The sequence below is a fragment of the Zonotrichia leucophrys genome, chromosome 1 (genome assembly GCF_028769735.1).
Source record: "Zonotrichia leucophrys gambelii isolate GWCS_2022_RI chromosome 1, RI_Zleu_2.0, whole genome shotgun sequence".
NCBI classification, from domain to species: Eukaryota; Metazoa; Chordata; class Aves; order Passeriformes; family Passerellidae; genus Zonotrichia; species Zonotrichia leucophrys.
The window spans coordinates 95,797,330-95,822,515 of NC_088169.1; the positions used below are offsets into that span (position 1 = coordinate 95,797,330).

General features: G+C 44.3%; 1 protein-coding gene and 1 long non-coding RNA gene across 4 annotated transcripts in view; one reads left to right on the plus strand and one right to left on the minus strand.

The window, feature by feature from the left end:
- Positions 1-4,550: 4,550 nt before the first annotated feature.
- On the minus strand, positions 4,551-11,063 carry LOC135453214 (uncharacterized). 2 transcript variants are annotated; one of them, XR_010441794.1, is made up of 5 exons: positions 10,960-11,063; positions 9,882-10,187; positions 7,838-7,968; positions 7,097-7,257; positions 4,551-6,473 (listed from the first exon to the last, which is right to left on the minus strand). It is a non-coding gene; the product is annotated as an uncharacterized LOC135453214 (long non-coding RNA). The 2 variants fall into 2 exon arrangements; XR_010441793.1 differs by lacking the exon at positions 10,960-11,063 and having other exon boundaries at positions 9,882-10,738.
- Positions 10,103-25,186, plus strand: part of FAM131B (family with sequence similarity 131 member B) — a 33,729-nt gene continuing 18,645 nt past the window's right edge. The window contains exon 1 of one of the 2 annotated variants that reach the window (XM_064723992.1): positions 10,103-10,206. In XM_064723992.1, coding sequence (XP_064580062.1) covers positions 10,194-10,206 — 13 coding nt within the window. In that variant the 5' untranslated portion in view covers positions 10,103-10,193. Of the gene's footprint in view, positions 10,207-11,178; positions 11,526-25,186 lie in introns of those variants that run through there. The other variant, XM_064723985.1, reaches the window with a different exon arrangement.

Consider the following 25,186-nt stretch of genomic DNA (forward strand, 5'->3'; position numbering starts at 1 on the left):
AATAAGCAGGGACAGGCTCTGGAGACTTTGAAGTGTGCCCACAGAGATGTGCCATGCATTTGCCAGGGCATGCTGGACTTGAGAGCACATTAGGAAGACACCAAGCAGATTGCTCTGGTGAGGAAGAATGAAGCTTGATATAGTCCCTGCCTGCAGTATCTACAGGGCGTGGATCCTGCAGCAAACCAGCCTCTCATAAAACCAAGTAATTATTTAACTCCAGACTGCAGTCCTGGCAAAATCTAGTATGTACACAGTGTAGATGATCACGGAACCAAGGCCCTGGAGCAAAGCAACAGACCAACCAAACAGACAATACAGCCATATGGTCCAACAGTCTGCTTGCAAAAAAAAAAAAAAAAAAAAAAATTAAAAAAGCCAAATGTTATCCACGAGCTGCACAGTAAAACACCATTTGAGTACAGCTTTAAGAGGTGTAGCCCCTCAAGCCCTTGCTGTCCAGTTATCCAAAAGAAAACAGCGTGGGGCTATATGAAATTTCTTGCAGTTCCCAGGTTTAGTGCATGTGGCTATTAGTGCCTTTGCTACTTAATTTACTTATGGTATGAATAAAAGGATGACCAGACAAAAATCTGACTGTTCCATGGGGTTTTCAGGAAAATCAGCAGAGCCTTGCAGTAGACTTATAGTCCTTCCAGTGGCAGCTAGGAGTCTGTGACAAGTGACAGCTTATGAGAGAGAGCTGTTTTTTTTTCAAGCAGAGTATGATTTTCAGTGGGTTGAAAATATAAATGGTAAGAGGCCTTTTTAAAGATCTGTGCTAAGTTCCTTCTGAAAGTCTTTGCAGCAAAGTGATCGAGCATGGTATGAAAGCCACTTTCATGGTATGAAATCCACTGAGGAGAGGGTAGTAACAGTGCCAGTGGACAGCAGCTAATCCAAGTGATATTGAGAGATCAGCAGCCACAGCTATTGCTCAAAAGGCAGGAGAAGTCCACAAAAAGGAGGACCAAAATACATTTCATCTTGAATTACTGAGTCATTGACCATCTGCACTCTGTACTCTGGTGGAGGTGCATTTCCTTCAGTGAAGACATTCTTCAGCTGCCTTGATGAAGGTCATTATGATGATATAATAATATTACAATATTGATATAATAGTATACATTATGATACAATATTTATATAATATGATATAATAATATTACAATATGATGATATAATATTACATTATATTATATGATAATATTACTGGGCAAACCTGACCCTTTGCTTTCATAGATCATGAAAAAAAGTCATTTGGAACCTTCAGCCTTACCCAAAAGACTTCAGTTTCTCTACAAGCCACTTTAGATATTGCATTTAAATGCAATTTACATGAAGGTCATTGCATTTAGGCTTCACTGTAAATATACTGTTTCCTTGGGATTCTTGAGTCCCAGGTAATGTTTGTGACAGTGCTGGCTAAAAGTTGGGAGCAGCAAGTAGTGAAAGATGCCTGGAAACTAAGCCAGCAGAATCTCACCAAGGTGCTAATGAAAATAGGGTCAGGTTATGAGGAGAGCCCTATCAAACATTTTCTGCAGTGACTGATGGTTTCAGAGATGGTGTTAGACTTGCTGCTGCCAGAGGAAATGAACGGGATGTTTACAAAGCTATTTCAGTGTCGCTTTTCCTGGGCTTCCCACCAACAGCTTTCTTTCCAACACCTTGGTACATAGTGTTCAATGCCATGAGAAGAATTACTGAGTCCTACCAGCACTAATCATTTTGCTTCCTGTTTATTTAGGCTTTGTGGCCATGCTTTCCAAAAACTCTGTCCTCCCAAGGTGGTCATCAAGCCTCTATCTTTAAGAATATTAAAAAAAGAGAGATCTGGTAAAAGGAGGGCTATATTTTGTTTGGAAGTAAATGAGAAAATATTGTGTATTTGTGTAAGAGTGTGTCAAATTTGAAGCAGTGCAAGAGCCACATATTACATCCAGTCAATGTACAGACAGGCACTGCAACCTCAGATATAACACACTAAAAGGGAAGGAGCTGCCTTAGTTCCACTTGTCACTCGCTCTGGACATATTGGACAGCCTGCATTTCTCCAATGCAGTAAAACAGCTCCTATTTTCTCCTGATCCAAGAAAGAGGAAATCTGCAGAGAGGTCCAAATTTAAACGCACATATGGATACTGTCTCCCTCTGAAGTTTCAGAAGGAGGCATTCCACAGGGGCTAGACTACACACTGCCAGAGTCTTCTTGAGGAAGGAGACTGGGAAAGGTAGAGGGTACAGTTCATCTGTGAAGAATATGATGAAGATCTGGTTGATACTGTTCATTGCCTCTAACTTAGATGATATCACTGCAGACAGATATCAGCCCTTTGGTGCCAAAAGCCTAAATTCAACTTAATGACCTTAGCTTGCGGTCAAGATTAGAGGGACACTAAATTGTAGACTTTTTTACTCTTTAATGTTGCATATTCTCAGGCCCTTGGCTTGGTTTTGAGGCTGGAATGACTCCCTCATTAGACTCAGAATTCATTTTGTCTTTCAGTCTACACTGATGAGAAGCATACAGTATGCTGCATCCTGCTTTGCTGTCTTAGCACATTATACCAGAGTCCAAAGTCTCCACTTGTGTTTGCTTTTGACTCAGAAATTGTTGTTCTCCAAATCCCCTGCACCTCCAAGCAAGGAATGGAATTTCAAGTTACATAGTTGGTGCCTGAAGAATTCCACTCTCCTAAACATAGCAATTATTTATGTGACTCCAGGGACCATGAGAACAGAACTCTCCTCATCTACAATAATTTCAACTCTTTCTCCCAGCTGACAGTAAACTGAGGAAGAAGTGGTAAATATAAAAAATTATAAATGTTATCTTACTTATTGCAGATTAAGATAAATTTTGGGGAGACAGAAAGGAAAAGCAGCCTTCAGTGAGAGCAGATAAAAGCTAAGAGGCTTTGCCTTAGCCGTGTAGTGAGACATAGCACCTGCACAGACCGTGTGGTGCAACAACAAACATTATGATTCCAAGATTTTCTAGTAGCCATCTCTTAAATTGCACTGGTGGATTTCTTTCAAGAATCAGCTATGATCCCAGCAAGTCCGAGAATGGGGTGCACTTTCCTGAGCTGCTTCTGATAGGTGATGCCTCCTTGCCAGCAGTGCCATCAGGATGTCAAGTGTTCCAAGACAGTAAGAAGAAAAAGCAGTGAGGCAGCCCCTTCTGAGAGCCTGTTCCTCAAATTTCAGTGGAGAACACAGAGAGCAGCAAGGTCCCAAGGTGCTTATCAAGGTGCTTGCCAGCAGGTAAAAACATCAGACCTCAGAAGACTTGTAAACAGATGGGAATGGAAAGGTCACCTCCAAATAAGCACAGAGGGAAACATCCTGGATCCCACCATATTCCTTATGGACTGCAGCACAGCAGAGCAGAGCAGGTAGATGTATTCACATCTTCCAGAAACAGCAGCAGGCCTGACTTGATTCCAAAAATAGTTTGAGTCAATGTTGATTTGCCAGAGCCTACTCACAACAGCTGTGTGCTCTGTGCTGGAGAGTAATTTCTGGAGATTTTTTTTTAAATAGGAGGGCCATTCTGCCAGTGCATGAGTGAACAGTTTTAAGTCGATATTTTGCTTCAGGATACATAATACTGTCATTATTTCAGACATGAAAATTTGGCAGAGAGGACAGAATCAGTAGCTTTTAAAATAAGAAGTACGTTTCTTTGTTCAGGCTTGCTTTTACGGTTTGGGGTATTTTTGTATGTTTTTATTAAGATCTGTAAAATTACAAAACCACACTGCAGAAAGAAACTCCCCACCTTATTTTTAAAGCAGTTAGTATCCACAGTTTTGCTGAGCTTCTAGGCCCCCATCTCCAGTATATCAAAGGGAGTGAGGAGATGACAACTGATATTTTGTAAGGCTAAAAATATTGTGCCTTTTTACATAACACTGGGAATTTAAAAAGCACATTAACTGCTTGCAGATTATTTTTAAAAATGCAGTTTGAGCAACACCACTAGTATAGATTCAACTGACATTTAGGAGAAGGAGCTTCACTGCTGGGAAATGAGACATTCAGTAGAGGATGAAGTAAATGTTTAAAATAGGCAAAATAAGACTCAGACTGCACCAAAGATATTCTCACCCTAATATGCATCTCACATTTATGTCATTGGGGGGTGTCTTTTTTCTGAATGCATATCAAGTAGCCTTTTTGACCTTCCAAAGCAACCTCCTCAAACCTCCCCTCTTGTCCCTACCTACCTGATGATGAGGAGCCTTCACAGTGTCAGTGTCACTGCCAGAGGTTCAACAAATTCCTTTTTCACACTCCTGGAAATTCCTTTCTTTTCTTCTCCTCAGTCACTGGCATCTGCTGAGCCCTTCCTGGCAGGCAGGGAGTGGGAAAGAGCCCCTTATCTGAACTCACTGATCTCCTCATTTCCCTTGCTGCTGGAAAAGCCCCAGGCCATGGAAGAAGAAACTGGAATTTCAGAGCCTGGCCCAGCCTACCTCCAGTCTCACTCTGTATGAGCAGGCATTTAGCTGGCTCAGACACAAGGTAAGGACACACGAGGATGTAGAATGGATTTATGAAAGACACTTGCCGGGAGGGGGCTGCTGAGTGGGTGAAGTTTGTGACAGATGAGGCAGCCCAGACTTGCTAGTTCTTTGGTGCTGAGCTGCAGTTCCAGAGAGTGCTGGGTGTCCTGCTGGAGTGGCAGGTGATGCATGGTCACATGCAGTAGGTCACTGTGCTACCAAGGCGTGGGGGAGATGCTACCAGAGCAAGCTGCACCACCACAGCTCCAGATGGCAAGTTCCTGTCCCATGTCTTCCATAATAAAGCCTTGAAATGGGAACTGTACAAAAATGAGATCTTAATATATCTAGAACTCAGCATGACACTTCTGCATGACTCTGCATAAAAACCAAAAAGGGATGAAGATGCTGAGAGAATATCATACTTCCTAAAAACCTGCAAACCAGGACTGTTGTTCTGAAAAACCATGAAGTTACAAATTCTTAAGAAAAACAAATGGAAGGCAAATATCAATGTAAGGTGAGAAAAGAATTACAAACACTTGAGTATTGAAAATTTATTTCTATATCAATACTTCAAATCCAGGTGTTATACAGAAAGCTGATTGCATTTTAATGAAATACTGCCAAACTAAGCAAGGTCACACAGCAGGATCTTTGCAGCAAAGCATGCATGTGAGTCCTGTCTGTTGTTAAGTTACAGGTGGCCCACTCTTTGCCAGGGCTTTATGTGCTGGGAAGATCTCCCCACTGCAGAAATTCTAATTTGTTTCAGAAATTTTTTTTTAAATTTCAGCTTGTGTTGAAATAAGTGTGTTTTTAAGGTATCTTACGAACATCAAGGTATTTCATTCCTCTGGGTAAGATTGTCCTTAATTTGGGATGCTCTGCCAAATGTTCAGTTTCCAATAGAGGACACCAGGATGTCCCAGGCATGTGTCTCTACTGTGGCAGCATAGGCTAATTTGAGAATTCACCATGAAGAGGAGAGGAGCAAATATTCTATGGTGAAAGAGGAGAAAATAATGGTGCTCACCATTACATCTCTTCAGCCATATGGGATAAAATACCCAGGAGGAGTTTTTGATAAATGCACTATTGAGGGTGTGGACTGATTAGTTCTATCTCAGCACTGAACTAATATGCTCCCCTAAAGTTTTTTTATGGTCTCTGGGTGCAGGAAGAATAAGATCAAACTTGCTGGGGTGTGCGTGTAGGTAAGCATGAGCTTATATCACAATACGTAATGCAAACACAACCTACCTCTCTCCACCTGTTATCCCCTCAGTTGATTCACACAGCCTCAAATATTTTCCCAGCTTGAAAGGACCCAGCCTTTCACTTACGTGAGATAAGTTGCACCACTTTCAGGATCTGAACTACACTGGCACTGCTTTTTTTCCTTCTTTAAAACCTCATAAAAAAACCTTTCTGTTTGTCTTCTGCAGCAAAGGAGCTCTGAAGAAAGAAGAACTGCATGAGTCATTTTGCTATCTCATTTCCTTTTCGGTCCACACGAAAATCCTATCAGTAGCTAATACAGCTTGATGTAGAATTAACTCTTATGGCATCTACTACATTACCTCCATGAAGCAATTACTGAGATCTCTGCCAGAAGTAGCTTTTACTGGAGAATCCAAACTGCCAGTGGCAGGAGGCCAGCGCTGAAGCACACTGGAGCAACAGCCCCTGCAGGACGATTCCTGCCTCTATGGATCTGATACAGATTCTATTTTTGTAAACATCTCCTACTCATGAACTTCACAGGCCTCTGCATATTTTCCACAGCTGAAGACACATCGTGCAAGAAGCATGTAGGAAGTTTCTCCATGTCTTCTGTGATAGTAGCTGGTCACAAGGTATTACATAAGGATTTTAAAAAGGATCAGAGAAGGAGAAGGTGGACATTCATTTTCCAGTCTTTTCATGGGATGACAGACATGGTTGCCAGTGATACCTCTGAGGAATAGGCAAAAGGAAGACATTTTGCATTATTTGGTGCTTGGTGATGTTTACTTGAAAGTGGGACATCAGTTGGCAAGATATATATTGTTTTTTCTTTTTATTTTAGCTGGTTTTAGTGGTAGCTAAGGAAGATAACAGGGGCACATTACCTACTGTGATATAATCTGCATCCGTGATAATTAATTGATGAAAAGAATATATTTACTCAGCAGGTAAGACAGTGACAATAGCTTTGTATTTTATAAGCAGTGTTTCTTTGGAAGATGCTGTTCCAGTATTTATAATTTATAAGATCTTTATATTTATATAGAGATATAGGGAACATCTGGTAGAACAGATTTAATAGATTCATCAATGGCTTATAGAAAATATGAACAGCTGTCTCTTAAAACACAAACAAACAGTTAATTTACAGCATAAGCTGGTCTTCAGGGACATGATGGAAGCCTCAGGGTAGTTTAGAACAAGTTGCTAAGAACTAGACTAGTTCAAAAACTGCTTTGCTGTGTGCTGTTATCAGCCCCTCTATCAGGCTAGTGACTATCAGTCACAAGGTGACTATTTTTAGATTTGCTGGAATTGTGTTTTCCTCCCCACCCATCCCTGCCCAGACTTACAGTGACCACTCTGTGTGCAGGGCATGAGGGAAGAGAGGCATGGATCCTTGTCTGTTCCCAATTCACCTTGGCATACAACCCCAGAAATAGGTGGTCCTCCCCTAGGAGCACATGCTTATTGCTTATGGTTTCTCAGTTTCTCTGTTGAATTCGTTGCAAAACTGCAGGAACAGAGGAAGAAGGAAGTCAAGGGATCTTTATGTGGCACTTCCTCCAGCAGCATCCTTGACCTAGTTTGGGCAGCACTGAAGCTCTGTTTTGCAAACAGAAGTTGCTAATGGCAGTGACCTACAGAACACAACAGGTCAAACATTCCTTCCCTTTTGCCAGCACAGCCCTTCACAACAGGGGCTGTGGAAGGGGAGATTTTCAGATCTGCAATAAACAGAGGGGCACATAATTTCATCCATCATAAAAATAAATTAGGAAGTTGCAAGGGGCTGTTTCCTACTTCTCCTTTCTTCTGAGGTACCCACCTTTGTAAAAAAAAGATCTATCCATGTTTCTCTCTAGATATTTAAATACCTCCTTCTCCCAAACCTGTACAAAAACTTAGATTTGTGAAGATCTTTCAGACCAGCATTTAAATCAGCACTTATCAAAAAAATTTTGTACACGATTTCCTACACAAAATTGCAGCCTCATTGTTTAAGAACCAACGCACAATGCTCAGAGAAAATATACACAGCCTGTCAGAAAGTGTATTTCAAAGAAAACAAAACTGTTTATGTTGTCATTTACCTCCAGTTCCTTGAAGCAGCAGTGGGAATGCTGTTGCTCATGAAAGTGCAAGGACAAAAACTGTGGGGGACAGTTAGATTTATGTTCTGTTTCAGTCCCTTGTTCAGAGATTCAGTCTTGTCACTTCCCTCCTACGAGATAATTCTTATGAAATCACATTCTTATTAAACCATGTATTTCTTCAAAATGTAAAATACCTACTTTTCTTTTGGTGTTATATGATAAACATTTTTACTGATTTAAAAAAGTTTGTTTTCTTGATAAAAACTAGAAACTGTTCACTGACGATGAATTCCTTATTACATAGAACCCACTGCACAGAAGAGCTGAGCAACTGAGTGAAAGCTGAGTCTTAACGAAATCTTCTCAACTTCTAATGAGAATGAAATTGACTTTTAATATGGAGATTTATGTAAATATAAATAACACATAATGTTATGTAAACATGATAGATAAAGGTGTGATTAAGAACCAAAAGATGGCGAAGAGTTTATCCTTTCATTAAGCTGACTATATTAGAAATGAGAGATGAAGCATGGCTCTAGGTGCCAAGACAGGTATTGCTTCCAGCAGCTAAGTGATATTGATTTCAAATTAAAAAAATGAGGGAGCTGGTGGCATTCAGGACATGTGAGACAGCCACAAGACAGACCAATAATTCTGTGGAGTGAATGAATGGACACTTGGGTATAATCCTTCTTTCCAGTTCTTTTTTTTTCTGCTGTGCATGTCTGGAAGCAGCATGAGTGCTTGCCAGATCCTGTGTAAACTACCACCTCACTAAAGCAGCAACAGACAAACCCATGAAGAACTGGAAAGCAGCTTTTCAGGCAGGGTAAGTGCTAGGACTTGCTCACCTGCCTGTGGAATCACACCCTGGGGCAGAAGTCGGAGCAGGTTGATGTAGATGATATTGTAGCTTAATGAAAGGAAAGCCAAATGTGCATTTTCTAGGACTTGGGACATGACTTTGAGCTTGAGATAAAGCGATAGACAAGCTCAGGGGGAATAAAGAAAGAAGAGTCAATGTGACTTGTCTGAAATCTTCACTGAAAAGGAAACCACAGCAGAGTTCACTCAGTGCACAAAAAAGGTTCACAGAGGACAGATTTAGATTTGGTGGGTGGGTGAGAGGGAGAGGGGGATTAAAATGAAACTAGACTCTCTGAACAGAGGAAAAGAAATTGCCCACAGCTGTGTCAGTAATACATCTTCTTAGGCCAGGATGAGGTGCAAATGCTGTTTGGTGGGGTTTGGTGAAACTGCTGAGGACAGCTGTCCTGATCGATCAGTCCACAGGAGACTGTGGGTGACAGCAGCTGGCTGGGCAGCCACCAGCTTAAAAAACATTTACCCAAAACAGGACTTTTGTCTTAATATACCACTCTTCCCATTGCAATCTGCTTTTGCTTCCCTTTTCTTAGCCTCTTTAGATCTGCTTTTTAGAGATGGTGAAACACCTCTAGTTAACATACTGCCAGGCCCATTGTTTCCCAGTGCTTTTACAACCCAGGCTAGAAGAGTGTAGACATGTCAGGAAAAGTATCTTTAGTAAGTCATTCAGAAAAACGAGATGAAAACTGATAGGTTTGGAAATATATGGGGGAGGTGGAAGGAGTGAAATAGGGAAAGAACTCTAACTGTGGAAAAACTTCAGCCTCACCAGGGATCTAATGCATGGTACCCAGTGATAAGCATTGTAGCAGCAGAGCAGACTGGCCTCGGGCACCAGAGAGGAGGGGACTCTGATCTCTTACACTTCAGCAGCGTCATGTTCACCATACATAGTAATACCTTCAATATCATGAAGAAGGAAAAAGATAAAATAGCTGCCTATATTCAGACCGTGGTTTTGGGTTTTTTCTCTGCCTTTATCTTTCCTGCGTAGATTTTATTTTGTAAATTGATTTTATCTGAGTATACTTCCTGCTTATTGTTTCAGAGGGTCAGGCAAAATATGTTCTGTCTGAAGCCCTTTTTTTCCTTATTTTTTTCCTTCCTTAGGCTGACTGTAAGGTGTGAATGGAAAAATGAATGAACTTACCTATTCTTTGGAACTGCTGTTAATGAAGAATGATCAGCCGTCTTGAGTGACTTCTCAGCAATGCTGACAAAAATGGAATTCTCCAAGCACGAGGATGAGATCAAAATGGATCATATGGGATCAGCAAAATTCAATTTGCCATTACTAGAGATGGGTGGAAGGATGCTGGTGAGATCGGAGAGGCTTTTTGGGCGAAGGAGACACAAAGGACCAGGGAGAAATAGTGAGCATTTCAGAGTGTGAAGGTGGACGGACCAGACTGGAGAGAGTCCGTGGTGCTGGGGAAGCGGGCCAGGAGGACACTGCCTGTTGATGGTGCCATCAGGTGAGAAGAATTTGGGCTGTGAAGGGAACTGACCTAACCACACCTTCTCCATCTGCAGAGATCCCTCCTCACTGCCGTGTTAGCGGGGAGGACCTGGGAAAGGCCTCAGCGAGCATCCTCACGGCTCGGCTCGCTTCCTTCGCGGTCGTGCGGGGCCAGGGGCAGAGGCCGGGCGGCGCCGCACGCCCGAGCCCCGCGGCCGGCTCCGGGGGCAGACCGGACCGCGGGGAACGGCCGTCCTCCCGCCGGATGGCGGCTGGGGCGGCTCCGCGGGCCGCCTGCCCCTCGGCAGTTCCCGCAGTGCCTGCTGGCCGGGCTGCGGCGGCACCGGCACCGCACCGACACCGGCACCGCGCCGGGCCGGCTCAGCCGCGCGGGAGCGCCCCGGGGGAGGCGCGGCGCGGCCGCTGGGGGGCTGCCGGTAACTGAGTCGGGTCCGCAAGTGTAGTCACCGGGAAACCGCGCCCGCCCCGCCTCCATCCATGCATCCATCCATCCATCCATCCATGCAACCATCCATCCCCAGCCCCTCGCTGCTACTGCTGCTTCTTACGGGGACGCGCCAGCTGCTCACCCACCTCCCCCCGTCCCCACTTGCTTTACTCTTACAGGGACGAGCCCGCTGCCCACTCCCCCCTCTGCTCCCGGCCTGCGGCACCGCCCGCCGCTCACCTGTGCCCGCCCCGCTCCCCCGGCGGGCGGGAGGGGCCCCGCGCCGCCCCCCGCTCCGTGCGCATCCAGCCCCGCCCGCACCTGTCCCGTCCCGTCCTGCCCGCCCGCCCGCGGGCTCCCTCGCCTCCGCCCCGCCGCCGGCCCGTCCCGCGCTCCCCGCGGGCAGAGGGGCGGCCCGGCCCGGCCGGCGCTGCCTCCCCTCCCCGGGCCGCGGAGGGCGGCAGCCAATCGGCGCGGCGCTGCCAGGCCGAGCTGTTTACCCAATCTCAGCCCGCCCCCCGTCGGGGAGCCGGGAGCGGGGGGCGGGCGGGCAGCGGGGGCTCGGCGGCGGCACCGGCGGGGACGCGGCAGCGCACGGGGAGCCTCGCGGGGCGCGGCGCGGAGGCGCGGCGGGGGCAGATGCCAGCCTGGCCCGCAGGCTCCGCGCCCGCCCGCCCGCCTCGTCCCGGCGGGGGCACCCCGCGCTCCTACCTGACCATGACCCCGCGCCGGTCCCCGCTGGGCCACCCCGGCGTTTCCCGCTGAAGGGACCGGCTCCTTTCCGACCTCCGCCGCTCCCCGCCTTCTCCGCCTACTCGCTGCTGAGGCTGCCGCCTCTCCCCGGAGCCCCGCCGGAGTGATGGGCTGCATCGGATCCCGCACCGTGGGTAAGGCGTTGGCGGGGACGGCGCCAGAGGATGCTCGGGCAGCCGCGGCCCCCGCCCGGGTACCCGCACGGCAGCCTCCGGCAGGTCGCCCCTCGCAGCCCCCTCCCTGCCGCCCGTGCAGCGCCATTAGCTGCGTGCGACCCTTCCCCACCGCGGTCTCCCGTGGCGTGGCGGGGCTGCGCGGAGCCGCTGGCCTAGGTGCTGGCAGCGGGGCGGCGGGACGTGCCCGGGGCCGGGGGTCGCCTGCCCGTGTCACCCGTGACGAAAGGTCGCCGAACATGTGGGTCAGTGCGGCGCCTCCGGAGAAGGGGGTGGGTGCGGGGCGTGCCGTGCCGTGCCGTGCCATGCCTCCCGAAGCGGGATCAGGCGGCCGGCGGCTGGCTCCTTTGCTCGGTAAGGGTTTATTGTTATCCGAGGATACATAACGTTACATGATCTGCACGTCTTCTTGTCTCCCCCTTCCCCCTGCGTAGACTTCAATGGAGAAGAGCAAAGAAAGCTGAATCCCTTTCCTCTCGCGGAGCTATTGCGAGGGGACACGGGGAGGGACCGCATCCTTCCGCTGGGCCACGCCATGCACATTTTTAACCAAAGGATCCCAAGCCTTCAGGCTGTGTAACCCATCTCTCCCCTCCTACACACATGCAGATACCAAGAGGTCCCTTGATCTTTAAGCAGGGGTATCTACAGGTAAACACAGCATTCTGGGCACACTTTCTTGCCTTCAGGATGTTTTTTATTTTTTTGTGCAAACCACAGGTACAGCTCTATCAGTTACGTGGGGATATATAATTCAATATGCCAAAAGAATCTCTGAGAGCTAACCAGAGTTCATTTGGCAGTACATCTCGGTCCCAAGCCGTCCGCTCTGTCTCTCCCAAGAGCACACGGGCATCTGTGGGAAAAGGAGACCTCTGAGGACATGAGAATTGCACCACCGCCCCAGATGGAGGGACTGTGTCACCCCAGAGTAAATCTGAGGGACTATGTCAAAGCCTGATGCTGCTACACTTGTCTCAGTGGGAAAGCCCTTTGAGAGCACTTGCAGGGAACCATCTACTTCTGCAGCAGCAAACTTTAAACTACAGAATCCAGTTTCTACTTTGGGAATTAATTCCTGTACCTAGCCTATGTCTCTCAGCAGTCCCAAATGTCCTTATGACCTAGAGGAATCTCTTATGTGTCTACATGGCAAAGATCACTGCAATATTTCCCTTGAGATCCTTCAGGCTCACCTGGATCAGTGTCTCTATAGCATATCAGGACGTGTGTTGCCTCCATCTCCTGCCTTGCCCCTATCCTCCACACACCAATGCTGCCGAGGGCATTATTATTCTGTTAGCTGGGTAATTATTGGTACACCTTTTATCGATGTCTGTCTGAACAGGCAGTGTTAATTCTTGGTCTCTCTTCCACAATGCTGTTGAAATAAAGAACAAACATGCATTTAGTAACATCCACTCTCCACTGCAAAATGTGGTTAAGCTGTTGTACAAACTACAGGTGTTTGCTTCTGTGCATGGCAGTGTTTTTATGATCTGTGACAAAAAAAACCCTGGTATAGCTGAGTTGTTGCAAGTATCATGCCCATATGAGATTTTATATATATGTGTTTGTATATATATTTGTGTCATACAGTTGTGTGGGCATAGATGAAGACAGAAAATAGCATCTGTGCTATGTCGATGGGATAATGATAGCTGAAAATTCACTTTGCAAATTGCAGTCCTCCAATACAGACCTTAATGGTACAGATGTTTGACTTCTCATATGATAGCAATTTTTGGTTAGTGTGATACACGTTCATTCTTGATGGTGCTAGCTCAGTGGACTTTAGGGACCTATTTATACAGTTAACTGAGGAGCTTTTCTTGCCCTGGTGTTATGAAGGCGTGTGCTAAGGGGGATTGCTCAGCTATGATTCTGGTCTCTGTGGGAGTCAGATATGAATGTAGTAATACTGTCTGATGCCTGCTTTGTGTGAAACTTTTACACTGCTGTGCTTTAGAAGGGGCTAATTCTCCTGTCAGTCCTAGAGGCTGGATTTAGTGAAGGTGGAATCCTTGAATTTTAGCTGGACTACTCCTCCTAAGGAATTTTGTTTAGAGCAATTCTTACTTGGCAGCCTAGATTTTTGGCTCCAGCCTTCCTGGAATTATTGAGAGGATTCTTCAGACATGTTTTCTTCGAACTGGAAATCAATGTTTTGAAGTACTAGGTCTGAGCTCTAGGATGTGGTTGGAAACTAACATCCTAGCGTGAGCAGAGCTTTGTGTTCTCTCTTCCAAGTGTATCTGGTTAGATTTTTGCAGAATTAGTTCAGTATACAGCTTCTGTATTGGCTTCCCAAGACCAGGTAGCACTCCCGGAGAAGGGAGTGCTATGCTTGTATTTGTTTTACCTTGAAATTTACATGAAGCAGATTTTGAACTCAGAATTCAAGAGGTTCTAATTAGTGATAGAAAGCTCATAATCAGTCACATTTGGTTTATTCACCACACAAGGGCCAGTGCAGGATTGTGCCCTGAGCTTGCTCCGGGCCTTTTTCCATTCCAATTTTGAGCAAGCCACATGATTTCTTCATCTCCCGCAGGGATGTTTTACTATGATCTAGTTAGATGTCATAGTTTGCACATGTTTAGTGATGTGCAACTTTACATTTTCTTTCCTAAATATGAGTTTTCTGGTTATTTCTCCCTGGGGAAAAGTAATTGAGTGGGTCATAACAGAGCAGCTCCATATGTGATAATTTGAAATGGAGTCATAGAGTATATTTAAATTTTACAGAGGACACCAGAATGGCAGTGATCACATTATGATTTCCTAAGGTATGGAAAAAGCTGAAAAGTGATCTTAAAAGGCTAACCTGATATCCAGTCACCTTCTCCACAGTCACATCTCAATGTCATACATGTGCTTTGTGTAACATGGCATATAGCAATTACTCAATGAGAAGTGGAGGTGGCTTCTTCCTCTGGGAATGGCTGCAGGTTGTGTCTGTGTATTGGGGATACCCCATCATAGTTCCTAGGGAGCTGCCTAGCAACTCTCATCATAGCTGGGTCTCAGTTTCTGGAATGTAGAGGAGAATTTTCACTGAGGTTGCTCGACAGTTAAGACTGTAAAATCCACCTAGGAACTTGTGGATATTTGAGTGCCAACCAGCTAAATGCCAAAGATTAGCTTGGTTGTTGTCAGTAACTGAGCCAAGTTTAGAGTTTCAGGTCTGCATGGGTGTCTGAATGCATTTCAAGTGTACCTCTGATACAGCTTAGACATCTCCTAACACTGGCTGTTCTGATTAGCATGGCAGGGTTTCTCTTAGTTCTTTGAATGGATTTAAATTAATAGAAAGCTCAAGCACGTTAAGCTCAAGATTGCTGTCTCTTTTTTTTTCCCAGTGATTTCTCTGATTTCTCTCACATCTTTGCACAGAAGCCTGCAGCAAACCTGTTTTGTGAATGTGATGTAAAATGGTGGGAAAATATTCAAAGACATTACAAAATAATAGTACTTGTGGAGCTTGGGAGAAGAGAAACTAGAGTTGCTCATGCTGAGGGTCAGGGAAAACCTTTTGACTGTGAGAAGTGTCAAGCACTGTAACGGGTTTCCCAGAGAGATTGTTCAGTATCCATTCTTTGAGGTTTTCAGGACCAGACTGGATAAAGCTGTGAGTAATCTGGTCTAACCTCATAGCTGACTCTCTTTGAACTTGAGCTTTCACCTCAGGAGGCACCTTCCAACCCAGTCATCCTGTGTTCCTATGCTTAGGGTCTAAATCCTGGAGTGGTTGCCTCTCAGAGTCAGGTTGGACTCACTGCTTCGGTCTTGCTCTGCCAGAGGTCCCCAGGTCTTCCACATGCCATCAGTACACTCCTACATGTTGCCCCCATCACCACTTTCCCTAACTCCTGGGAGTGCCATGTGTCACAGAATTCCTCCCCATGACAGCCCCAGCTGCCAGCTGCAGCCTTTCCTCTCTTGAGTGTTGTTGGTGTGGCAGTTTTGCAAGGAGCAGCCCAAGTGACAGCTGGGCTGGTGCGCGGAGCATCAGGCTGGAAAAGGCAGAGCTCTCCATTGTTAATGAACTGTTCAGGCTCTGGGTCAGGTGTGACCTGCCAAAGCCAGGTACCTGGCTTGCTGGGCTCCCCTTCTCTGGGAATGGTCAGTGTCCTGTCAGAGGTCTTAACAGGTACTTAATCTGTTGCTTTCCCACTGGATGATCCCTGCTAGGTGTAAATGAGTGGCTCATAGCACCCGCAGCAGGAGAGATGGAGCCAAAGAGCACCCACTCCTAATCCAGCCACTTTAGATTCAGCAGAGTGGGAGCAGGGTAGGAGGCTGACAGGAGAGGGGTAAAGCAGCTGGAGCGAGCAGTGAACATCCCCTGCATTTTTCTCCTTACTTATTCCCCCCCACAGATCTGTAGGTGTGTGACATGAGATCTGGAATGGCAAGTGTGGTCTACACACTTGGAGTGTGAAAAAGTGAGACATCCACTCTGCATGCACACTTCACACATAGCAAGTATGTCTCAAGGTGTCCAGTTCCTACCTCCTTCACCTTCAACATTTAGTGAGTCAGTGAAAAGGAATAAAGAGAGGAGAAGCTTCAGAAAGGAGATGGTAATGCAGACGGAAACTGAGTCATGGAAGTAGGAATAATTTCATTTAGTTGCATGCACAGAGGTGGAAGGGGAGGGAGCACAGAGCTCCATGTAGAAACTGTAGGTGATGTGAGTAAAAGAGTGGGAATACATGAAAAGGGGCATCTGGGTATCTTGTTCCTCCCTTACCTGGGATAGAGACAGAACAGAGGGACAAAGGCACACCTTCCAGACCAGACTGCTTTGTGGTTGGTCTCACTTCACTACTTGTATTTCTTCCCAATCTGGCTTTTCCTCTTTCAAGCAGTTCTCAATCTGATCACTTTTAGAAGCTGAAGTAGAGGGCTCAGGGATGAGAACTTGTTTGTCCCAGTAAGATTCTGAGCAGAGAGCATCTCCCAGCCCTAGCAGCCGGTTGTCCTGAGGGCTGTACGAACGGGTGATCTCTGAGACCTCCCTCTCTCGTCAGGGCTTCTGAAATACAGGTGGGTGGTTTCAAAGTTGTGGTGGGGAGAGGCTGGCAAAGAGCAGGATTGCATAAGCCTGGCTTTATCAGGAAACAGTCCTACAAAATGCATGTGCAAGGTAAGTGTGTGTCAGAAACAGGCATTAGTAACAGAAAACAGTCTTTGGCATGTTGCTGATTGATGTAAGACCTCTGTGTGTGTACAGTGCAACAGATGTGAGGAACAGAACTGAGGAAGAGCATACTCATTTTGTGAACTCCTATGGGCAGTAATATTGCAAGAATTATGAGAGAAATTACCAAGGAGCTGATGGAAAAATGCAAGTAATGAATTCATTGGCATGATAAAGCTGGGAGTCTTAATTCTATAGACTGATGTGTATTGAAGCAGAAGAAGTGAACTAATCAATAAGTGTTTTAGGCCTGCTTTCTTGGGGGGACGTAGAAAAAGTAGTTTTCAGGTCATTTAATAAGGATGTATTCTCCAACAGCAAACAGCTGTGATTTTAGACTGATACTTAACCAATTGAAGATAATTCACACTCATGAGTTTTTAAGTACTTTGATAAAAAGTCAAAGCTTTATTTTATAAGATCTTGAAATAGTGAAGAAGGTCTCAAGTGAAAAGCTGGGATGTTAGCACAACTTTAAAGGTTTTGTGAGATGACCTATCTATTTAATTTTATCGATTAGTTAAAATTTCCAATAAAATATTAGAAGGCAAATATATCAGTGAGAATGGGCTCATACAAAACAGAGCCTGTCAAGCTAACTTAATTTCATGACTTTATGAGATTCCCTGCAGCCAAGTACTTCTCTGATAGAAGTACTTTACCTACAGTCATGGTGATGGAGGTAAAATATAAGATTGTTAAAAGATACAACCTCTAATAAGCTAGCAATCAGCTTAGAACCACATGTTTCTTAGTTAATTAATATATGAGTACAGTACATTCTAAGTGCATCTAAATTCAATAGATAGCAAAATAGTAACAAGGAAAGAGTCATTGTTGAAAAACCTGTGGCTCTAATTTTGCCAAGTACCGTGTGATTTTTACATAATGCTCAAAATCCTGAGGGAGATCTAAAATACTGATAAACTGGATAGTATTTGCAATGACTAGAAGAACTGCTAAAAATGAAAGTAACAAATGGAAGGGATAAATCACTGATAGGGAACAGTTTGATTCATTTTAAGTACTGACAGACAGTGTGTGTTTCAATCTAACCAAATATGAGTTAATCTAGATATCTAATGGCAGAGTGTGAATGCTATTTACAGGACCAGAATTCTATTTTGTGAGCAGTCACACTAAATAAGCTTATAGATATTGGAAGTGGTAATCAGTAGGTCAACAGCTGCTACTGAGATGCTGCAGCCAAGGAAGCTGATGTGCTTCTTTGATCTCAAATATTGAATAGGAAGAGAGAAAAGCATATTTTCTCTGCATTTGGCACTTGTGAAAAAATTATTTTTCATCTACTTTGTCTAATTCTATTATTATCACTTTGAGAAATACTGCAAAACTGAAGTATGACAAGAAAATAAACATAGAACCGTGAATAAAAACTTACAGAAGTGACTTGATGACAGTCCTTAAGTGTTTGATTGAAGAAAAAAACGACCTCAAAGTCATCTGACTCTTCAACCTAGTAGAAAGCTGTTAAGATGTGAGAGAAGGATGGCAGATACATTCAGATTGGAAATGAGGCAAAAATCAAACAGTAAAAATACTGAACTATTGGTATAATTTACTGAGAGTTGTACAGAGCCCTCTGTTACATGAACACAATAAAATCAAGATTTTAAAAAATGCCCTCGTTCAAGCACAGCAACAGAAAGTATAACTAACAAAGGGAGTACATTTAGCCTCTCTTATTTTAAGGAGGTCAGACTAGATGATCAGTGTGTTTCTCCATGAGTTTAAGCTACACATTCCCAGGTCCAGGAGTATACCAGACTTTTAAATGAAATATAATTTTTATATCCTGAAATGAATGGGGTTTTATTTGCAGATGCTGATCAGGCGTGGCTCATGGGGAAAGTTTCAGTTCAGAATTTCTAAAGTGCGCTGGAGAAAACAGTTTGGTGACCCAAATGGTGAGCATAGGGATTGACATTCCACATGGGAAAAAGAGTTTTAGGGTTTATACTGCTGGCCATTTATGCTCACTGGCCAGGATGGTGACAGAAAGCTGTGACAGGCAGAGGAGGATCAAAGAGGCTGTGGAGACAGGAAGCTCGGCAGGCTGCAGATTAAATGTTTACTTCAGGAGCTATTCAAAGTGCCTGTAAAAGGCAAATAACTTGCCTTTTGCAATGATTAGGAGGACTTAGTGCGTGGTGTTACTACTAAAGAGGCTTCAGGTGACTCAGAGAGATTAATACCATAGCAGAACATCACCACCCTCTGCCCCCAGCCTCAAAACCCCAACAATTTTGTGTCTGTTCATTGTGGAAGAAGTTGTGGAATTTTATCCTGTGAAGCCTTTTCTTGTTTGAGATGCATCACATCAGCTTCAGATCAAAGCCTCAGTGAGGTTGTAGAGCAGGTAGACAAAAAAGTGGTCAGGTGATGTTCATGTGAGACTTCTGGAGAAGTTTGAGGCTGGAGGGGCTGAACTGCAGATTTTTATCTGTAATGCTTTCCAGTTGCTTTGGTAGATGAAGATTGGAAGGTAGATGATGTCATGCCAGTTCTTAAAATGATTTTGAGATCTGGAGAACTGTAAGCTAGTTAACAAGATATGCCTAGGAGGCAAGCTAATAAACATTACTCTGAAGAACAGAATCAGTGTAAGCATGGAGAGATAAGATGTACTGAGGAAGAGTTAACCCTACAGTTGTTAGTTGATATTACAATTTATAAGTCTTAGAATGGGTCAACAAGCAATATTGACATAGGAGGTCCAGTGGCAGTAGTCCACTTGGATTTGCAAAGCACATTTGTAAAGGTCACTCACCCCAGGCTGTTAAAAGACATAAATCTGCTGTTGAATCAGAGAAGTTTCTTAAGTACCTGGGTAAAGATAGGAAACAAGGATTAGCAGGAAATGTCCATTTTTCACAGGGATATTTTTTCCGGATTTGTGCATATCCATAAATGATATGAATATTTTTTCAGATATGTGCATATCTGTAAATGACATTAAAAAGGGGAAGGGCTACATAATGAGGTAACAAACTATGATAATAAAGTAATCAGTCATTTGGGGGAGCAGACAGAAAACTGCATGGAGTGATTTGGGAAAGGATTTCACAATATCACATTACTAGGTCATTTGATTTCACAATATCAAATGACATAAATGATGGGTGAAATTTGATGTGGATAAATGTAAAATGATGCACACAGGCAAAGCAATTCTAGAGTTACATTTGCAGTGATGTAGGTTCTGAGTTTACTGTTGCCATGCAGGAACCAGATCTTGCGGTTATATTGTGTGGCTTAATGCTTAGTGCCACTAAAAATGCCAATCAAATTAGGAAAAGAATAAGAGAATAAAATGAGAAATAGCATTATACTGTGTATCTATCCATATGGTTCCCTTGTTTTGAAATTTTATAATGCATTGACCCTAATGGTCTGTTCCCATTTCAGAAAGACCATAATCAAAGACTGGAAAAGATTCAAAAAAGGATAGGAAAGACAATCAAAGGTATTGTGTGGCTAATATGAAAGGAGCCATTTAAATAAGGATTTCTCAAATATGGAAATGAGATGGTTAAGGATATGACAGCTATCTAAAAAATCATGAATTTTCTCTGGGATAGGAACAGTATGGAGAAAATGATGAGAGAAGACTAATTATCAATTTTAAAACAGCATCTAAACATCAAACAAAACTAGCAAGTGGCAAGTTTAAAGCAAATAAAAGTCAGTTCTTCTTCATGTAACATATAATTCAAATGTGGAAGTACTTGACATAGGATGGTATGGGTACTAAAAGGCCTTTGTTTTGATTTTAGAAGTGAACAGATGAATTCTTTAAAGATGACTAAATACAGAGACGAGTCTGTCTTGGGAGCTACTTGAGGTGTAAATTGTGACAGGTTAGGACAGATATTCTGGGAAAATATCGCTGCTGTTTCCCCTGTTTGAATCGTTCCCTGTCTTTCTTACACATCCACTCCCACTTAAAGGACAAGCTGATACCCATCCCAAACAAATACTAAATACCTCCTTTCCCACCACTTCCCAAAAGAAGAGAATGAAGAAAAGGAGCCAGAGAGGAAAATAACCCAATCACTGAGGAGTGAGGGCTGGGAAGAAGGAAGCAATAAGAAAAGAGAACAGACTAACAGACTAAAACCTGGAAAACAGGGAACCAAGGGGGAACAATGAGCAGAGCACCCCTGTATTTCCATGATATCCAGGAACTGGTAGGTGCTGCCTAGTCATGCCTTGCCCAGAGCACTGGAATAGAAATAGCACTGTTAGTTGCTGGGATCTTGGGATTTCCACCTCCTGGAGCTGGACATATCCAGCTTGGTGAGAAACAGGATAGTTGATGAAGAGGACCTATAATTTAGTAGGTCTTGGGATAGAAACTGTACCAAAAAGATGTGAGAAGAGTAACCAGAATCAAAATAATGAGTTTTGGAGGAGACAGAACATTGGCATGTGTGGTGTGCCGGTTTTCCCTCTGTCTGCAGAAAAGGCCTGACTTGGGGAGTCCTCTGAAGAAACTTGAACCTTCTGCTTGATGAAGGATTTTCCCAGATGATGTTCCCAATGAGCTATTGAATTAGCTGAAAGTAGAAACTGGCCACCGGGGTTCTTCATTCTTTTGTGACAATGAGTGGTCCTACAACCACTTATCATGGGCCTGAGGGGTTGTTAATTCGGTGTTTGGGTTTGAGGGGGAGGTTGAACAAATGATGGGCATACCTGGCAGAGAGTGATGACTGTTCCCTTGATGTGGAGATCAGAGGGGCTTCTGGAACAGTAGGTACCCCCTGTGTAGGTGTGGATGCCCTCAGGGACAGCAGGGAAAATCATGGGGTGGGGTTAGGGGTCGGTGTGATGGTGTTTGTGATGGTGAGATGTGACCACACCTGAGCAGGTGCAGGGCTGGGCATTGAGTGCTAGCATCTCTGTCTGGTGAGCTCAACCCCTGCAGTCTCAGTGCCAGCAGCTCGTGGTCATTTTCCCCAGGTGCTTCGGGAGCTGTGGAGCTCTCTCTGGAGAGGACACCTGAAGCCCTGCTGGTGGCTTTCTAGGATTGGGAACAGTTTCTCTTACCAGGTATCTGCTGGAAATACAATACAGCAGAGAGGAATCAGACCAGGAGTTTTCCTGGAGAGTGTGTAAGAATTTCCTGACACAGCTGGTGAGTGTGCCAACTAGGGAAGGCACCTGCTGGATCTCTTGTTTGTGAACAGGGAAGAACTTGGGGGTGATGTGGTGGTTGGAGGCTGTCTTGGGCATAGCCATCACAAAATGAGAGCCTTTTTGATGCTCAGAGTAGTAAGGAGGGGGTCAGCAGAACTGCCACCTTGGACTTAATGAGGTCAGACTTTGACTTGTTTAGGAGACTGTTTGGCAGATGCAGTCCTGAAGGGCAGAGGTCCAGGAAGGCTGGACATTCTTCAAGAGGATATCATAAAGGTGCAGAAGCAGGCCGTCCTTGTGTGCTAAAAGATGAGCTGGTGGGGAAAAAGACTAGAGCTTAGTCTGAAACTCAGGAAATAAGGAGAGTGTTTCACCTTTGGAAGAAGGGGCAGGTCATTCAGGAAGACTGCAAGGGTGTTGTGAGGTTGTGCAGAGAGAAAATTAGAAAGGCCAAAGAGCAACCAGGATTTAGTCTGACTGCTGCCATAAAAGGCAATAAAAAGGTTTCTGCAAATGCATAAGCAGCCAAAGGAAGGCTAAGGAGAGTTTTCATCCTTTATTGGATGTGGAGGAAAATATAGTGGAAAAAAAAAGGAGAAAAAGGCTGAGGTATACACTTTGCTTTTGGGGGAGAGTGGTGGCAGGGAGTCAGCAGCCTCAGTGCTTCCTGTCTGGCTCTGACCACTGCTGCTGTCCCCAAACCAGATGTTCTGTGGGGACTGTGACCAAGTGTGTGATGGCTGTGGAGGAGAAGGGTGCAGCCACCTGGCTGTAAACCCTGGGGCTGCCAGGGTGACACCCCACAGCTGAGGCAGGGCAGGTGAGGAGGGTGGATCTGAAGCTCACAGGCTGCCCCTGCCCTCATGTGCTGGTGTTTGGAGCAGGCTCTGGTTTTGTCCATTCCATGAAGAGGGACCAGGAGCATCCCTGAGGTGGGAAAGGTGTGTTGTGATCTGCTGGTTGACTCCTGAGGAGCACTGGGGGTGGTTCTTCTTCCCCACTGCTAAGGGTGAAACTACAGCACAAAGATGGCACATCTAATTGTATTCCTGTGCTCCAGGACAGCGCCCATGTGATGTGCTGGCTACAGGGGGATTAAAATTTAAACACCTATGGAGAGCAACATATGCGATTGCCTGCTGCATATTACTTCTGTGAGGCTGGCTGCAGGCCAGGCAGAAGGGGCTGCTACCTTGGTTCATATCGACGTTTTCATACTTACTGTGCTGAGTGAGGGCCCTGGGGACACATTCCCTGCACTTCAGAGAAGCAGTGAAGAATGAGGATAAACCCATCGCTGCTGTTCCTGCTGGCTGATACTTGTTCTGCAAATGAGACGGTGCTCTGAGGTTTGGTGTTTTTGGAGTTTGTGTTAATTGGATGTGTTTCCAATTGTGTTTCATTTTGGAGTACCTCCCTAGCCCGCATGACATGATGGCTTCTCAAAGCAGAGCTCCTTTTGTCTAGGATTAGGCTCTCTGCTCATCTTTTACTTAAAGATATGCAGTAGCCTTTAGTGTTGGTTTGACAGTGTTTCCAGTCAAGAAGAAAAATGTAGGTGTTAGGGCTTAGTTCATTAATTCTGTCTCCTAAACAGCTCTGAAAAGGGATCTGCCTGCAGGAAGCTGTAGAATGGTCTGGAAAAGTACTCAAATTATCCAAATTCAAAGCAAAGATCCTTAGAACTGCCCATCTGATTCCTAATCTTAGAGACAGGTCAGAGCTGTAGGTGTTTCCATTTTTTATCAGAAATTTGAAAGACATCTGTTTTGTGGACACCAAGACATTTCTCTGCCTTGATGAGCACCAAACTGTTCTGCTCTGTCTCCTCCACCTAAACAGGTTTTTTTCCATTTCTCTTCCACAAATGACCCTGTTGGTAGGTGCCAGCAGCAGATAACTAATTTTTATGCTTCCTTATGCAGTACAAGCTAGAATTCCTACAGAGTTAGGTGAATAACGTGGGTTGATGGATTTCTCAGCTTTACCTGAGAGAATTTGAGTGCTTCCTTCAGAGGTTCACCTCAGGGACAGCTCCGGTGACAGAGGTTTATTCCTTTCCTTGATGACCCTTTGGATAGCTTTGATTGTCTCTGTGTAAAGCAGGTAGGGAGGGAGAAGGTTTCTATGGTTATTCTAGCCACCCATCTGTCAGTCCTTCCCAGCAGTTTCAACTGCTTTAATTTCAACCACATTTGACAAGACACGATGATGTTGTGTTTGACAAAGATACACACTCCCACGGGTATCATGAAAATTGGTATCAGGGAAAGAACAATTTAAAGACTGATCATAATTACTGCAATTACATTTGTTGTTTTCTTAGTTGTTCGGGGGGAAAAAATGGGAATGGAAAGGAATAATTGAACCATTTACTCTAAATATTCATTTTTACCAACATTAATGCTAGCTAGCAGTATCAAATGACAAGGTTTCTGCTCTCTGCTGGAAAGTAACATTTGAGAAACAGAAGAAAGTGTGCTAACAGGGGATAATAGCAGTGCTGGAAAGTCATTGCTTAATTAAATTGTTTCTTGTGTTAATTGGTGTGACACATCAGAAAGTAAATTAACACAAATACTTATTTGGTTTATGGTGTAGATCTTCACCAGCATGATGTTTGCAAGGGAAAAACAAAATTCAAGACTCTCAAACACTGTTCATCTATTTGGTGTGGCACAAAATAGAGAAGACAAATTGGAGATGATGTTTAACATCCAGCACAGAAGTTACAGCACAATAGATTAATAAAGGCTGTAGATGTAGATTAAAGTCTTAGATGCAGAAGCCTGATTTAAGCATGGACCTTGGTAAATGAACAAAATGCAGGCACAGGTACCAAATATAGAGTCAATTAATGCACAGTGGAAACAGCAATTCAGAAAATGTCAAGAGGAAACCCAAGGAGAATGGGCTTGTTTAGATTAAGTTTTGAGTAATTCAAAACAAGGTGAATTTCTTATGGTCATAGAATGCACAGAAACTGAAAATATGACCAACTGAGGAGCTCAGCCTCTTCATGGTAAATTAGGGTATGTGGCAAAATGAACTACAGAAATAGTAAAAAAGTAGTAGTAATAGATCAGCAAGGTGAGGTGCAGTCATCCAGATGATTTTTGTATTTTTCCAGTGCATTCATCAAATGTTCACTTTTCTTGGGAATGCTTGCTACACATATTCCCTAGTTCCTGAGAGTCCAAAGTTATGGTGCTCAAAAAACCCAAAATAAAGCAAGAAGTGGGGAAAAAGATAT